Source organism: Protopterus annectens, chromosome 11.part0 (assembly GCF_019279795.1).
Source record: "Protopterus annectens isolate FY-2018-M chromosome 11.part0, PAN1.0, whole genome shotgun sequence".
Classification (NCBI taxonomy): Eukaryota; Metazoa; Chordata; order Ceratodontiformes; family Protopteridae; genus Protopterus; species Protopterus annectens.
Window position 1 is genome coordinate 1,220,209,155 of NC_056745.1, and position 16,579 is coordinate 1,220,225,733.

The window sequence follows — 16,579 nt, forward strand, 5'->3', positions numbered from 1 at the left end:
CTATTGATCTTTTACCTTGTTACCTCATTGACATTCAGGGCCATGGCTAAAAAAGGTCCAAGAAAAATCAATTCAAATACTTGGTTAATTCATAGATTAATTTTTTAAGGGGAACGTTTGTCTTCTGAATCATGCAACATTCTTTGAAGTGTTGTATTCAGACAATAAAAGGAATGCAAAAATGGCATTTTCTCTAATTGTTGCTGCCATAATTGATTGCTCCACCAAAGTCTGCACAGAAATATCATCTATCAGCTTCAACAATGTCATAATTGTGCACTCCATTAGCACTAAACAGCAAGGGAATTGTAACTCCCTATTTAACTCAGTATATGCATAGCACATAAAGCATTTGACTCAGTATATGCATAGCACATAAAGCATTTGACTCAGTATATGCATAGCACATAAAGCAACACAATCAAAACAAACTACCTAAACTGACAAACTTCATTAATTCATAGTGACATAATTCAGTTTCTGAAAATACCAGTGCTATACAACTGCTCCTTTAACTAAAAACATAGAAAAGGAAACAGCTACAAATCTTCAATTAACTCTATCAAAACAAATTACATAAATTGCAGAATTATAAGTAAATGATCCCATATACACATATTGCTGTTCCACTGTATATAGAAAGCATAGCAAAGAAACAGGGCAGAAATAAGGACCCAGTGTACAAAAACGGAAAACATAAATCATTCTGTTTTAGACATTGTAGGAGTCTTAAAACCATACCTTTGAACAGTCTTCGGTTTTGCAGAACGGCCCTGATTCTACCTCACATGTTGTCCTGTTCCACTTAAAAATGACAGTCAATCAATAATAATAGGCATTCAAGTTTTATATTTCATACTGTTCCAAGATTTCATGCTAAAGCAAATCATATCGTTCTATTAACTTTTAAGTAAATTAGAGGAATATTTAATAAATGTTTTCTCTGATTTTGGCCCTGTGTCTCAAGTTCAAGTAGTTTATTAAAGTGTTTATTAGACTAAGCACTGTACAATAACAATAACACAGTGACTGAGAAATTTAATTTAAAAGTAGATGGAATTAAAATGGTCAAATAGATTAAACAGTAGATTAACTGAATAAAGGAAACATATAGAAAATAAATGCCATAAATAAGAATTGAAAAGAAACTGTTCACACAACACCCAACAAACAAATTGTGAAGGGTCAGATGACCAGAATACTTAGAATATGTAGCAATGAGTTGGATGCTATAGAATTAATTAAGCAACAAAAGCAGTATTTTTTGGATAGAGGTTATCCAGCTGAATTAGTCAATGGTATAACAGATACCCTCCTTGGAATGCCTATATATACAGCAAAGGCAGGTCACTCTTATAGTAGGAGAGAGAATGGTAAAGACTTAACATACGGAATTAAATATACTAATGATGTTGAGCAATTAATTAAAATTATTAAGGGAAATTGGAAGATTTTACACCTAGATCCTATTCTCTCACAACTAGTGGGGAAGAAACCTGTATTTAGGTTTACTAACTGTTTAAATATAAAAAGACTGCTTTGTAAGGAAAGATTAGATACAGCTTCTGTTGACTTAAGGGCAAACTTAAAAACAGGCACCTATGCATGTGGCAGGTGCTCATTATGTAAATATATTAACAAAATCCAAAGTCCTAACATCTTAAGCATTAATGACTTCAAACCTACCTTTTATGCTACTTGCAATACGCAGAATGTCATCTATCTTGCAGTCTGCAATCAATGTGATGCATATTATGTAGGGATGACATCGCGTCGACTTAGGGACCGTATCTATAATCATGTCTATGATATTAGAAGGATCAATCTTACTAATGCTTTAGCTATACACTGCCATGATAGGCCTCAACATAGTTTTAGTTTTTTGGTCCTACAGGTGGTAAACCCGAATAAGAGAGAAGGAGATCATGTAGGTACTATTGAGATGTTTGAATTGAGATGGATACTGAGAATGAAAGCCCACATTCCACCTGGATTAAATACAGTGGTTAGTATTCGCCCTGCCCTCTTAGGAACATCTTGAGTTATTGCCACATCACACAAATGGTCTTGGCCTCCATCCTTATTTACATCTTATACCTCCCATATAGGTTGTTATAAAATGTCCATAATATATTGGACATATTTTACCCGGGCTTATGATATTGGAATGTCTTACAAGCAATTCTGGTGTCTTAATAATGATTATGTTTTATGGGTCACCTTTATATTTATACCTTCTGAAAAAAAATTTTCTGAATTTTTGATACTCATTGCTCACGATATGATTGGTAAGCTTGCCAATTTTATGAGACATTCAACTTGAATGAATGTTGGTATTAGTCTATTTAATATTATTGATAATTTATTAACACTTATGATATCATTGTGGCAGTGAAATGATTACCAAAGCTGAAACATTGTGCCTAAAACAGTTTAAATAATATCATCTGATATAAGTAGTATGAGAACCATGAACTGTATATACATGTAAATATAAATACGAATGGGTATGCTTTAGTGATCATGTTCTCAATATGACACATTGTGATGGCTCTTTCAATAGAAATGCCTATATGCCGTTATGCATAAGGATCAACATTAGGTTGTTGATATAGGGCTAGAGTTTTATATATATTTTTTATATATTTTATATATATTTTTGGATATCTTTCAGATATCTTAAAAATATCCATGCTCACATGACAGGTAAATGGTTTTAAAGACTTGTTTTATAAACCAGAACACATATATCTTGACTAACATAATTCTTGATCAACTATAATGCATATATTTTTAAAAAAGGACAGTTAGGATGCCAGTAGTAGTAATGTTTCATTACAATGGTTAATGTTTCTGCTAAATAGTACCTTTATGCCTGGCTAGTGTAAGTCCAGGCTAAATAATAAAAAGGTTTCTAACGGGGCTAATATGTAAAGAAATAATCTGTATGCCACATACTTGCTTCGTTGCTAAATTGTTTTTAGCAGATACTGACTTAGATTCGTTACCGGAAGCAGTATGAGGCATTTTGTGTCTTTGATCTTTTAATAATGAGTGGAATGCCTAAGCGGCTTTTAAAAACATTTTGGTTCATTAGCCATATGATAGTCCTTGGAGTTATTGGATAGAAATATTACTGGCATGATTTTGTGAATATGTTCGGATGATTGAACTTATGTGTCTTAGTATAGACACAAAAGCTATATACATGAGTCTATACTAAGCAGAACGTTATACCTGCCTTCTTAAATGTGGATTGACTATTGTCTTAATTAGATAGCTATTGATTGATTGATTAATTATTTAATTGATATGATTTTTGTATATAAACTGCAATGGTTTTATGTGATTTTGTAACCTGATGAAGCGCACCTGTGTGTGCGTGAAAGCGCTCGTTCAATAAAATCGTTTTATTTATTCATGGTGGTTCCTGGCAGTTTTTTCTACTCACAACACCAAACAAGGCAGAGTCTAACAGTCCCCCCATTATTGTTAACTTTGTCCATAATTCCTGAGTAAATACTCACACCTATACTTAGCCTACAAACATTAATGAATTAAATCAGGGAAAGCCTTATCAAATATACAGCATAACATTCAAAGAAGACCGCAACCATGACAATCAGCAATCACAAAGCAGCTTAGTGAGTAACTCTGTGATAGAAAACCACAAAGAATGTGAAGCACATAACAACTATTAGAAAAGAAAGGAATGTTATACAAGTGACTTGAACTATATAATTCAAATCCATATGCAAATTAAGTCTTTACTGTGTATAAAATGTATGACAGTGAGGATCCAGCAGCTCAGTAAAGTTGTCATACAAACTATGACTTTATTATAAAATAGAATACTAATATTCATTTGAATTTCTGTAAAGAAAAAAAATTGACTTTATTATAAAATATCAGAACAATAATAATAGTAATAATAATAATAATAATAATAATAATAATAATATGTATTACCACAAAGAGAAACTAGGTCCTTTTTATAAATGCGTTAATGCATTTGAAGTATATGATACCATATACTTAGATGTTTAAGACTGTCAGCTACATGCCTTATGGTAATTATACAGTGACCATGAGCCTTTCTTATTGTTATTAAAACAGTACTAATATACACTGTCACTAGGGATGTGGTTGCTAAGTAAGAAATGCATATTTATGCAACATGCTCTTTCCTGTTTTACAGAATAACCGTTGGAAGTGGACTGATGGAGCAATTTTCAACTATAGAGCCTGGAGTTCTGGAAAACCAGACAACTACTGTGGCAAAGAATTCTGTGGAGAATTATTATCTTCTCAAAGTACGTATTAACTGTGATGTCATAACTATATCCAGATAAAACAAAGCAATTATCAATTAGGGTAATCTGACATGAAGGTGGTCTTGTATACTACCAACCCAGTATTTTTTTAATTATTTACCACTATAATATTTGAATCTAAGAAAACCTCTTCTTTTCTTTTATAGTAGAAGGATTAACTGTATAGCTGGTAATTTATTTTAAGTGTTCAAAAACTGGAGATAAATATCAGGATGTTTAAGAATAACATCATCCACATAAACAATAAATATAAAGTTTAACTTTGAAACTGATACTGGTTTAATTTTCTTATCTGGTACTATTAAATATAGAATAGGATCTATAGTCATTCAGAAGAGTGGGAGACATAATGGGCAACCCTGTTGGACATCTCTTCATTGGCCTAGTATTATTGAGTCAATACTCTTAACTGAAATCTGATATTTTGTAATGTATTAGGTCTGAAAGGTTTGTGTGGTCTGTCAAATATGAGCAGCTGATATAGGTAGGCTCTTTTTAATTAATTTTGTTTAGTTTCATTTAATTTTTCATTGGTTAAATTGTCCCTGGAGTGGCTGCCCACCCCTACTGTAAATTGAGCTTAATAACCTCCACCCTTTCTACACTGCTGTTGATATCTTGAATTATTTATTTGCTTTTCCTTGTGCTTATATTAAAAAAGTGCATTTTACCTGTCATTGTCTGTTCTACTGATTTGCTTGATCTGAATTCATTATCTAAGTCGCTGTTGGATAAAGTAGTGTATTTTTACACTCTGGCAAGCACTTGATTTTACACCAGGAGGTCACTAGATTTTCCATCTTGTGTACTGAGATGTAGCCTGTTTAGGTTGGAGAAACGTTTGTGATTACTGCAAGTAGTTTTATTGGCTGGAGGGCTTATTAATCAGCTTATCTTGTTTTTAGTGCCTTTATAATGTCTTTAAAATTGTGTGGCTCTTGGCTCATTTATACAAAGCAAAGTAATTTTATTGAATAACCACACTTTTATAATCTGTGTAAACTAAACTGCTGTATCCTTATCTTTAAGTTTGTTTGTGGTAGCATTTTGTATCTTTTAAGTCTGTTTGTGGTAGCATTTCATTCTGGACACTCCTTTCCTGTGTTTTTACATTAGGAGGACTGGGAGTATTCATCTAGTGGCAGTAGGTGTATACCTGGTCTATCTGAGCTGGGAAACACAGAAAAGGTTCTAAGTTTTTTTTTTTGCACTTTTCTTATGTACTGTGACTGTACTTCAGTACTTTCAAAAAACTGTACTATCTGCTGTTGATTTAAGTAGTTAATTGCACTGTATTCCATTCCATCTCTTAGTTGTAGGTCTGTTGTATGTAGTGTGTGTGGCCTTGTTACACTTAGGCTCCAAACCAGCTATTCTACATAATGAATGTGTTTTTCTGCATCCTTGTGGCAGAATAATGATGATCTAGCCTATCTGAGTTGAAGACTGCTGGTGAAAAGCTTATTGTGTGCTTTCCTGATTGGTAGTTAGCTTAAATCATGTTTCTCTTTGCTCATATTTAAACATCACATTTGCGAGGTGCTGCTCTTCACTCAGCAGTGGTTAGCAGTGCCCTGTCTAGATACAAAAGCATAGAAGCTCAGTTTTTCCCTAAACAGCTGTCAGTGAAACCCATCCAAGCTTTTAGCTGCTCTAGAAGCAACTCAGTTGTGCACTGAGAATGTTGCCTTATTGATCAACCTTAGCCTACACAAACTATAGGTCTCTCTTGCAGTCTCAGTGCTAGCAGCACAGTCCTGTCAAATTAACCAATCCCCTTTTCTTAATTAAACATACAGTAAGAGCCTACTGTCATAGGGGGGCAGTTTCCCATCGCCTCCTTGGCCAGCCTGATAAACATGGGCATCCTGAGGAAATGTAGCAATTGTCTCATGTATATTGACAAACGCTTAGTCCTGAAACAAACAAATACTTTATATAAGAGACATAGATACACTATAAAATTGGAGGCAAGACTCTCACCTAAAGGCAAATCAAAAGCCAAACAGGTTGTCACCTCACACACACTTCTCACATTAAATAAGGATGTGACACATAAACCCGCATATGCTGAGGTACTCACTACTTACTCATAACTTACCAAAAGATCAGAGACCTCCCATATGGAAACCACTTATACATATAAAAATGCAAAAAAATGCAAAAAAAAAAACACATAAACTCACACCAGTGTCTCAACATATAAGTCCATAAGGCGTAACACCACAAAACCCAATGTAATGGTCATAGGTGACTCCATTTTAAGACACACAGGTGTTCCCCTCACTAGGCTGGATAAGGAGCGGGTTACAGTTAGCTGCCTTTCAGGTGCCAGGATCCGTCAAGTCACTCAAGCACTCAAGTCACTCAACCACAAGTACCAATATGACTCCATCATAGTCCATATGGGGGTGAATGACTTGAGACATACCTGACTGACCTATATGAAGAGAGACATGACTGAGCTCTCAGATTATTTGTCACAGGCAGGTGTAAGTTTAGCCTTAAGCAGCATTCTACCTTCTCAAAGGATGATGCCACAATACAAACAAAAAATGATTGACTTTAACAATTAGCTTAGCTTCTGGTGTCGGTCCAATTGGATCCAATATTTGTCAGCCTGGGAATACATAGCCAACAGGCCACTCTGCTTTGCCAGAGATGGTCTGCACCTGTCTCCTCTAGGCTTTTGTATACTAGCAAAGGCATTAGCCACCCCTATTGTGCCTTTTTTAGGCAGTGTCAAAATAACCAGCCTCCCAACATAACAAAATCCTCTCTAGATAAACTCAAGATTCTGCTGCTTAATACTAGGCATCTAAGCAAGAAACTGCACTCCCTGGAAGCACTCCTCTCTTTGGAAGATGCTGACAGCTGTGCAGTTAATTAGATATGGTTGAAAGGTAAGGAAAGCACTCTATGGCCATGCAGGGCTACAATGCCTTGCATACATTCAGACCAAAAACTGAGCATGAAAGAACCAAAGGAGGATGTATATCCAGCTTCAGTAAGGATAAGTACACCTCGAGACTGGTCAAACAGTATGACTCTCTTGAGCTATTCCATGTCTAATTAACTCTAGGCAATACCCCCTACCACATCATAGCTAGCTATAGGTCCCTCACCATGAAACAGGAAAAGCATATCTTATACCTGGACTTGCCATACAGCCCAACATCTTACTCATGGGTGATTTTAATTGTCCTATCATCGACTGGAAAACACACACAACCACAAACATGATAACTCAGAGATTCTTGGACTTTGTCAATTCAAATACCTGGGAACAGCAAGTCAGTACACCCACAAGAGGCTCAAATGTCCTGGGCATAGTACTCACTAACATGGGACAGCATTGCACCCCCCCCCCCCGTGTGATGTCCTCCCTGGTAAGATCAGACCATAAATCAGTCTTGTGCAATGTAATTATAAGACCAGATACACAATCAAGCTCAAAACACACTTAAGAATTTTTCAAAATAAATTGCCTCCTACTAAGTGATGGTATAAGAAGTTTCAAAGCCCCTTCAAGTACAGAAAACACAGACTGCTATCTTGAGGTGTACACCAATGCACTGTATAACCAAATAAGCAGTTGTATAGAATTGGTTGTACCTAACCAGATTTAAACCAGGTCTTGCTGAAAAGCAAGTCACCCAGGTGGACCTCCAGTATAAACAGGGTATACAACAACAGAAAGAAACTACCGTCCAAGAACAAGAGGGAACTGACTCAGCAGCAGAAGAAATCCCTCACTAGCTTAAACAAACAAATTATAGATTTAAGCTAACTCCAAAGCAAAAATATCTAAGAATACTCACAAAGCATTCTTTAACTATGACCGAAATCTAAATGGGAATACTCAGCAATGCACTGAACTGGTTGTGGATGCCACCACCCATATTCAACTGGAGATAATAGACAACCTGCTAGCTGACAGCTTGGAGCAAACTTCATCCCCCAGTTCCCTGAAGTCATCCCACAAGGTATATCTGCCACCATTCCTCAGCCTATTTTCTCAAGAGGGCAGCTCATCTTGATGCTTTCCAGGGCCAAAAAGACAGCATCAATGAGATCAGACAACATCCCAGGTTGCTTTTTAAACAACTTAAAACATGACCGAGCAGACCACTTGTATCCCTGCTTAACCACTGGCTATGTTCCAGCAGAATGGAGGACAGCAACAGTAATCCCTCTGCACAAAGAGGCACCATCAACCAACCGTGGGAATTACAGGCCCATAAGCCATTAGCCTAGTAACTTTCTATGAACCTATGAACCTGTAACTGTATGTAACACAGCAAAAGTATTCACTGTGCAAAAGGTTATATCACAGTGATTATTTTTTTTTCTTTCCATGCTTATAATAGCTTACAACATTTGGCTGGCCTTTGCAAGATTGTCCTGGCTAAAAATAAAGCAGTAGTGGATAAACTAGTTCTGGAAACCTTAACAATTTAAAATTGATAATTTTTTTGGTCAGAAATGTGTAATTACAACTAAGAAGATCAATTGACCTATAATTTCCTGGAAGACTGGTGTCTTTATCTGATTTTTTCAATAAAATTATTCTGGCTAACATAAAAGGGGTTATGTCAGTAACAGCTTTGATATAAAACAATTGTACAATTAAAATAAATATGAAGTTATATATCTGAAATTACTTGAAAAACTCAAAGGGAGCCATTACTTTTTTAGATGGGGCCATATTATTATTTTTTTTTAATTTGATCCAGAGATATTCTAAAACAAATAAGTTCTCTGGTAACAAGTGAATTGGAAAAATGATAAGAAACAAGACATGTCAAATACAGTTGGTCCAGATTGAGTCCTCATATAGTTTAGAGAATTAAGACTGAAATTTTTCAAAAATTTCATTAGTCTCACATGTAATTCCTTCTACAGTTTTAGTCGACTAAATAAAAAAGAGTGATGTTCCCGATTTAACAAATTACAAAAATACTTCACCTGTGTTAGCTTTAAAATATCTGATTTTCCTTACTTGATAGATGGAGTATTTGAAGTAAAAATAAAAAGGACTAACATTTATTCCAACAAAAAATTTATTGATTCATTCTGCACTTACACAGTTGAAATTACATATTAGAAAGTTGAATGTTAATATTTTATTTTAAGATACATTTGTGAGTAATCATGATGTTGTTCCAACATTAAAGAGACACAGCTATTTTAACCCCTGTTATACCCTATTTTATCTTTATTTGATAAATTATATGAATTGGATATTAGAAAACATTATTCAAATAATAGATATACTAAAATGAATGGTTACTTCTGAAAGAACTTGCAAATAATTTAGGACATCGCGTTATGCAACCCAATATGGGCATGAGCTAGTTCTAATGCAAATGCATAATTACAATAATAAGATGCAAAATATTGTATATGATACATTGAACTATGAATTAGTGTCATTAAATCAATTGAATATTGCCTACATAAAAACATATTTTTATGAGATGTTATTGGATGGTTCAATTACAAATGAATTCTATAAATACTTTGAGGTTTCAAACCCTTCATACCATATAGCATTTGGTATTCCAAAGGTGCATAAAAATATTTTAGCCCCCTCCCCCCCATTGAAGTTAATAGTGGATGCAGGTGACTCTATAACTCAACTTTTGGTAATAGTTGTAGATTGGACACTGAAACCTTCTAAAAAGAAACATTCATAAATGTTAATAGATTCTTGACAATTTTTAGCAGGCCTTAAAGATGAGGCTTACATTAATAATAGTATTTTAGTAACTATTGATTTGTTAGATTTATTTACTTTGATTCCTCATGCTACTAGCATAGAATGGTTCAATGAAATGATTATATAACATATGGATTTTTGACAACTGTTGATATTTATGTTTTGAACACATTTATGGAGTTAATATGGAAACCTAACTTTTTTCTATTCGAACGTGAATATTTCAGGCAAACTACAGATGTGACCTATGCCCCCATATTTCTGAATATTATGTATTACTGGCAGGACAATCATTTATTCAACCCATTTATTCCAATTACTGGAGAATTTATTATAAATTTCTAGCTGACATATTTTTTTTCATAGGAAAGTAATTGAGTTGTTTGACTTTTTTGAATTCAGTAATAATTCCTCTACTTTTTTGAAATTTGCATGTCAGTTTTCTGATACTACAATTAACTATTTGGATGTTTCCAGGATGACACATGTAATGACTGCTTTGTTTCTATAGTCTACTGAACATTGACGCTTTTAAATAATTAAGTTAATTTTACAAGTAATCATCCTATGTGACAAAAAAAAGTATTGTAAAATGCTGAGTAATTAGGTTTTTGAGAATGTATACAAATTTTTATTTATTTTATTTATTTATTTTACATTTGATAACCGGGAAAGTCCACTGGACACAAGTCCTTTTTCAGTGGATGCCTGGGCAGAAAAGCTCCACAAATAACATAACAATTGTATAAATTGGGCTCAGTAGTGTATCACAGTATACAAGTTGATTTAGAAAACATACATCGATAATACATAATTTGAAAGAAACAAATACAACTCTCAAAAGAGATATACATACAGATAAATTAGCCAAAAACATTGTCAAGCAGTATAAGATAATTTACAATGTAGAAGTCATAGGTCACAGCAGTAGATACAGCAACATGTGGGTAGTAAATGCTCAAAGTGGTGAGTAGAGATTGCAATATAAGAAAGGTACAGGAACATAGCTGAGTAGTATGGAGGTGAGTTCTTAGTGCTTTCTTAAACTGGGAAGGTATGTTGATTGGTAGTGAGTTCCATATTTTAGAAATACTGTTAGAGAAGAGTGATCCTCCTGCTGTGTTATTTACTTTAGTTACTTCAAGAAGGAATTTATTACTGGAGTGAAGTGTTCTATTACTAAAATAGTGAGGGTTTTTTTCTGGTTGGTAAAGGATTTTACGAGCAAGAGTGAGTTGATTGTAAAGTAAGAGTTGGGGGAACTCTAGCCAGTTAAGCTGCTTTAGAGATGTGCAGTGGTGTGATCTGAATGGGGCATCAGAGGCAAACCTAGCTATTTTGTTATAACAGGAGTCTAGTTTAGCTAGGTCTGTCTCCTGAGGTTAGTAAGAATTGGGAAAGCATAGAGAAGTGTGGAGACCAGATGAGGGTGTATTATGGTGGATTTTGTGTGTTTGGTAAAATACTTCTTATTTATGTAGAGGGTGCCCAGCTTTTTATGTAGTATGGTATGGGTAATATGTATGTCAAATCTCAATTTGTTATCAATCTCAACTCTAAGGAGTTTTGTGTGTGCAGTGGGAGAAATGAAGTGTTATTGTTAGATGTGATGTTAAAGGTGAGGTCTGTAGAGGTGGATTGAGTAGATTTAAAGAGAAGAAGTTTAGTTTTAGAAGGGTTAAGAATATGTTGAAACTTGGTAAGCCATGTTTCAACAGAGAGGAAGGATTGTTGTGTAAGGGTGTAGAGTTCATGAATACATATTAATGTGGATTTGTCTGCATATTGTATGGCGGATGCATGAGAAGTAGAAGTATGAAGGTTGTTAGTATATATAGAGAAATGTAATGGTCCATGAATTGAGCCTTGGGGTACTCCAAGGGTGACTGGAAATAGAGATGAAAGTTTGTGTTGCCAAAAAATTGGTTGCTGGTGGCCAGTTAAATAGCTTTGAAACCAGGTTATGGAGGATTGACTAAGTCCTAGATCAGTAAAGACCTTGATAAGTATACTATGATTAACCATATCAAAGGCTTTAGATACTGTAGGTTTAGGAAGGTAGCCGATACATATTTTCTGTTGTTTCTGTGGAAGTTGACTGTATTGCTAAAGGACATTAGAGCTGTGGTGGTACTGTGAAAGGGGCGAAAACCATGTTGAGTTTTAAAGAGGAGTTTATGTGTTTGCAAGTAGTCCATAATTTGGATATGAATGCATCTTTCCATGATTTTGGCTATATGGGATAGAATAGCTATTTGTCGGTAGTTTGTTATTTCAGTAGCATTACCTCCTTTGTGTAGAGGGATAATATGGGATATTTTTCAGGTTTCAGGGACAAGGGGTTCAGACAAAGATCTATTAATAAGGATGGTTATTGGGTATGCAATGGCATTGGCAGATATTTTTAGCTAGTAATTTATCTAATGCTAGTGTTGTGGGCTTAAGTTTCCTAAGGTATTTTCTTATCATATCAGTAGGGACAGGTTGGAAGTAAAATGTGTTGAGGTTCTGGGTGTTTGACAGGGTTATGTGGAGAAGAAGTTGTATTGGCTGTTATGCTGGTTAGATAGCGCTAGGATGGTTTCAGTAAAGAATTTGTTGAATTGCATAGCTATGGTCTCTGGTATGTCTACTAGGGTAGGGGAGAGAGTACTACTTCTTTCAGGTCGAAGACATTTGTTAATGGCAGGTGGATTGTTTTGATGTTTTATTTGTAGGTTGCAGTATTAGTTGATTTTGGTTAGTTTAATTAGTTTCTTACATTTATTGCAGAGCTCCTGGTAAGTTTGCTTGTATCTTGGGACCTGTTTTTTTGCCAGTTCTCCCAGGCTTTGTCTCTGGCTTTGAGGAGAGATCTAGTATTCTTACTTAGCCATGGGGAGGGGTTGGCTTTGATTCTGATGGTTCTGGGAGGAGCATGTAAGTTTAAGATATTTAAAAAGGTACTATTAAAGTGTCTAGACTCTAGATCAAGATGTTTTAATGGTGTCCAATTACAACATTTTAGGTCAGAAATGAAGTTGTTGGTGTTAAAGTTCTTTTTATTTCATATTAGTTTGTAGACTGTTCCTTTGGTCTGATAAGAATGCTGTCTTATCAGCAAGGTTGGCAGATGTCACTTAGACCAATAGGGAGGCAACATACATGAGATGGGAAGACTGGCTTATTGGTGAGTATCCAATCAAGGATAGTTTCCCTACTGGATGCTTTGTCAGTTCTAGTAGGTGACTGGATGGTTTGAGTAAAACCATGAAGGTTAATATGATTAGTGGGGACATATGAGTTACAGGTAAGGCAATCTATGTTAAAATCTCCCAGGATAATGGCTTCATTTTGGAGTTTGTTACATGACCAATGTAGTAGGTTTTCAAGAGTGGAAATATTATCAGGTGGCAAGTAGCAGCCTATGATGTTTATTATTTTTTGGGGGTTAAGTTTAAGTTGGGTACAAATTAGTTCTCTGCTGTCTAAGTTGGGATATGGCAAGTTCACTTTCTCCACTGAAGATGATTTTTAAATATTACTGCAATGCCACCAACAGGTGGCCACGGTGGTGCAGTGGTTAGCATTGCTGCCTCACAGCGAGTGGTTCTCCAGTTCGATTCTCAGCTGGGGTGCCTTCTGTGCGGAGTCTGCATGTCCTCCCTGTGGTCACGTGGGTTTCCTCCGGGTGCTCCAGATTCCTCCCACATCCCAAAGACATGCAGTAGGTGGATTGGACACTCTAAATTGGCCCTAGGTGTGAGTGTGTGCATGTGTGTGCCTTCTGTGGAAGGTAGGGCACCAGGCAACTCGACACTGTAAAATTCCACTGCCAATCATGAGTGGACAGATGATCCGCTGTGGCGACCCCTGACTGGGAAAAGCCTAAAGAAGAAGAAGACTGCAATGCCACCCACCTTTTTTGCCAATTCTGTCCTTCCTTAGGATATTGTATCCTGGATGAATTATTTCATTGTCTATGAAGTGGGGTTTCAGCCATGTCTCAGTTATCACCACTATGTCTGGTGTGTATGGTGAGATATTGGCATGTAGTTTATGAATTTTATTGGTGATGCTCCTAATATTTATATTGAGTAAAAGTAGATCAGTTGGTTTCCTAGGGAAGAGAAGAAAGTTGTTGGAGTGGATGGGAAGTTGGGAGGTAGGGAACCTTAAAGAAGTTGCGGGTCCAGGATTTGGATGGATATCATAACAGCAAGCCAGTTTAGAGACTATATCGATTATAGATCTCAGGAGCTTTGTATAATATTTATTGTATTTTAGGGAGATTGTGGGAGAGTGGTGGTAGGATAAAAATGGGATTGGGGCATAGTCAATGGAGGAAATATTGAAAATAGAAGAGGAGATAGCAGTGTAATAAGGACTGGTATGGTAAGGTATTGGAAAAGTGCCATAGTAGGTAGGCGGTTCTTGTAGGTAGGTGTGGTAGGAAGTAAGAAGAGAAAAAGATAATAATATAAATAGAGCTATCATGTGAGGTAGTAGCATGATGTAATAGATTAGTGTGGGAGGTGATAAAAGTGTTTTATGGAAGAAAGTGGAAGAGGGTAATAGGTAATGTAATGATGGAATAGTATAGAATATTGGGTGGTACTAACTGTAGGGAATGGGATATGGAAGTTTCTCAGGTGAAAGGGGTAAGTGTGCATAATTAGGTGAGGAGAAGGGTGGGTGTGGTCAGTATCAAGAGTAGATGTAGTAGGGGTGGGTGAGAATTGGGGTAGGGTAGGGGAGCAGAGTAAGCCCGAGTATAGCGAGGGTGAATGGAGTGGGGCAGGACCGAGACCCAGAGGTCTTATTGGAAAAACAGTCAGCTACAAGCCTGGGTAAGAAGTCAGACTAAAGTTTTGCTGGAGAGATACTACTTTGCAGGTAGTTTTGCTTGGGAAAAATCTTATATTACTAATAGTATTGTACTAGGTGAAAGTGGTGGGGGGTGGGAGGAACATACAAATGGAGTGTCCTTGGGAGTGCTCTGGGGCTTAACACTACACCAAAACAACTAGGGTAGGAGTGCAGCTTACACTGAGCATCTGAAAATAGTGACTAAGTATATAGCAGAAATGGGGGGAGTTGATAGGGAAGGAGGCAGCTGTTATATTGGAATACTCAAGCTATGTGTGCACACCACAAAAAACAAAGCTGAAAAGTAGCGTTATGAAAGATTTTAATTAAACTAGTAAAAGATGTTGTCACAGGAGTGCATACAAGGATTTGCAAAGCAGGTAAGATGTTCGCCGCTATGCCGACTGTCTTCCTAGTGACCTGCTTAGGTTTGTAGTGTAACCAGGTGGTTCAGGTGAGACAAAAGGCTGAAAGGGCTGGTAGGCAGAAAAAGACAAACAGAATACAGTGTGGAATTAAGGGGATGTTAGAGGTGAGCAATTTACAGCAAGGGATATGAATGTCAGCGTGGAAGGTTAGCATATGCAGGAAGATGAATGGCAGAAAGACTATATTGCACCAGAGAGTGAGGGTCAGCTTGGAGTGTGTGAGTGAGTGGAGTATAAGATGGAGGGGAAGTTAATTAGCAAAACAAGCATTAGTAGCTAAAATAAAGAAGCATGTATCAGTTGAGTTAGAGAGGTAAGAATGGCTGCAATCAGATTAATGGCTGCAACCAGTCTGAAATTCTGGGGCTACTTGGAAAACATGGTCATGTAGTTTGTGACAAAGGCCCTGCATTAGAGTACAACAGCACACAAGTCTACTTACTAGCAAAGCCAACAGACCACAATTACCTACACTCTTCAAGCAAGCTGTATCATTAGGTAAACCTTTATAGAGCAAACAATGTGTGCAGAGTCAGAGAAACGGCAATTACATAACAAATAGTTACCCACTAAAGGAGGCAACCTAATATATACTACACAGTTTCTGTTCACTGTACAAATGAGTTATTGTACTGTTATACTGTTTTGATACAATTTTACAACAAGTAGAGATTTTGAAGGATATGTTTTATAAACAGGGATATCCATATGAATTCTTGGAATTGATCATATTTAAAGCTATTGATAAAAGATCTCATGGTTTTAATAAACCACTTTCAGGTTCAGTTTCATTAGTGACTAAAGTTTCCAAGAAGAAACAAATATTTGATAAAGCAGTAATGCTGAGTTTCGATAATAATACCTGTGAGATAAAAAATATCTTGAGAAATAATTGGACATTTTTACTCTTTATGAAGACTTTGGAAATAAATTGGTTGTTAATCCAGAATTTGTTTATGAAAGGAGAAGGAATATAAAAGATTACTGTTATGGTTCTAGAAGGTCAAGCCAAAATTGGAAAAAGAAAAAAGGCACCTATACATGTGGATGCTTTACCCATTTTTGTTATATAATGGATGTTGAATACATTTACATTCAAAATTTTGGTACAATTTGTGGTCATAATTTTGTGACTCCAAATATGTACTATGCATAAATGTATGTGAGACCTGTCCAATGTTTTACTTCAGTAAAATGGAGAAGGTATTTACAATGCACTTATGAACATATGCTTGATATTAGGTCAA

The 16,579-nt window shown here is 35.9% G+C and overlaps 1 protein-coding gene across 1 annotated transcript in view; it reads left to right on the top strand.

Moving 5' to 3' along the window:
* LOC122815048 (regenerating islet-derived protein 4-like) overlaps positions 1-16,579 on the top strand; it is a 109,876-nt gene that overhangs the window by 48,673 nt on the left and 44,624 nt on the right. Inside the window, exon 3 of the mRNA XM_044087295.1 lies at positions 4,199-4,313. Coding sequence (XP_043943230.1) covers positions 4,199-4,313 — 115 coding nt within the window. The remainder of the gene's footprint in view (positions 1-4,198; positions 4,314-16,579) is intronic.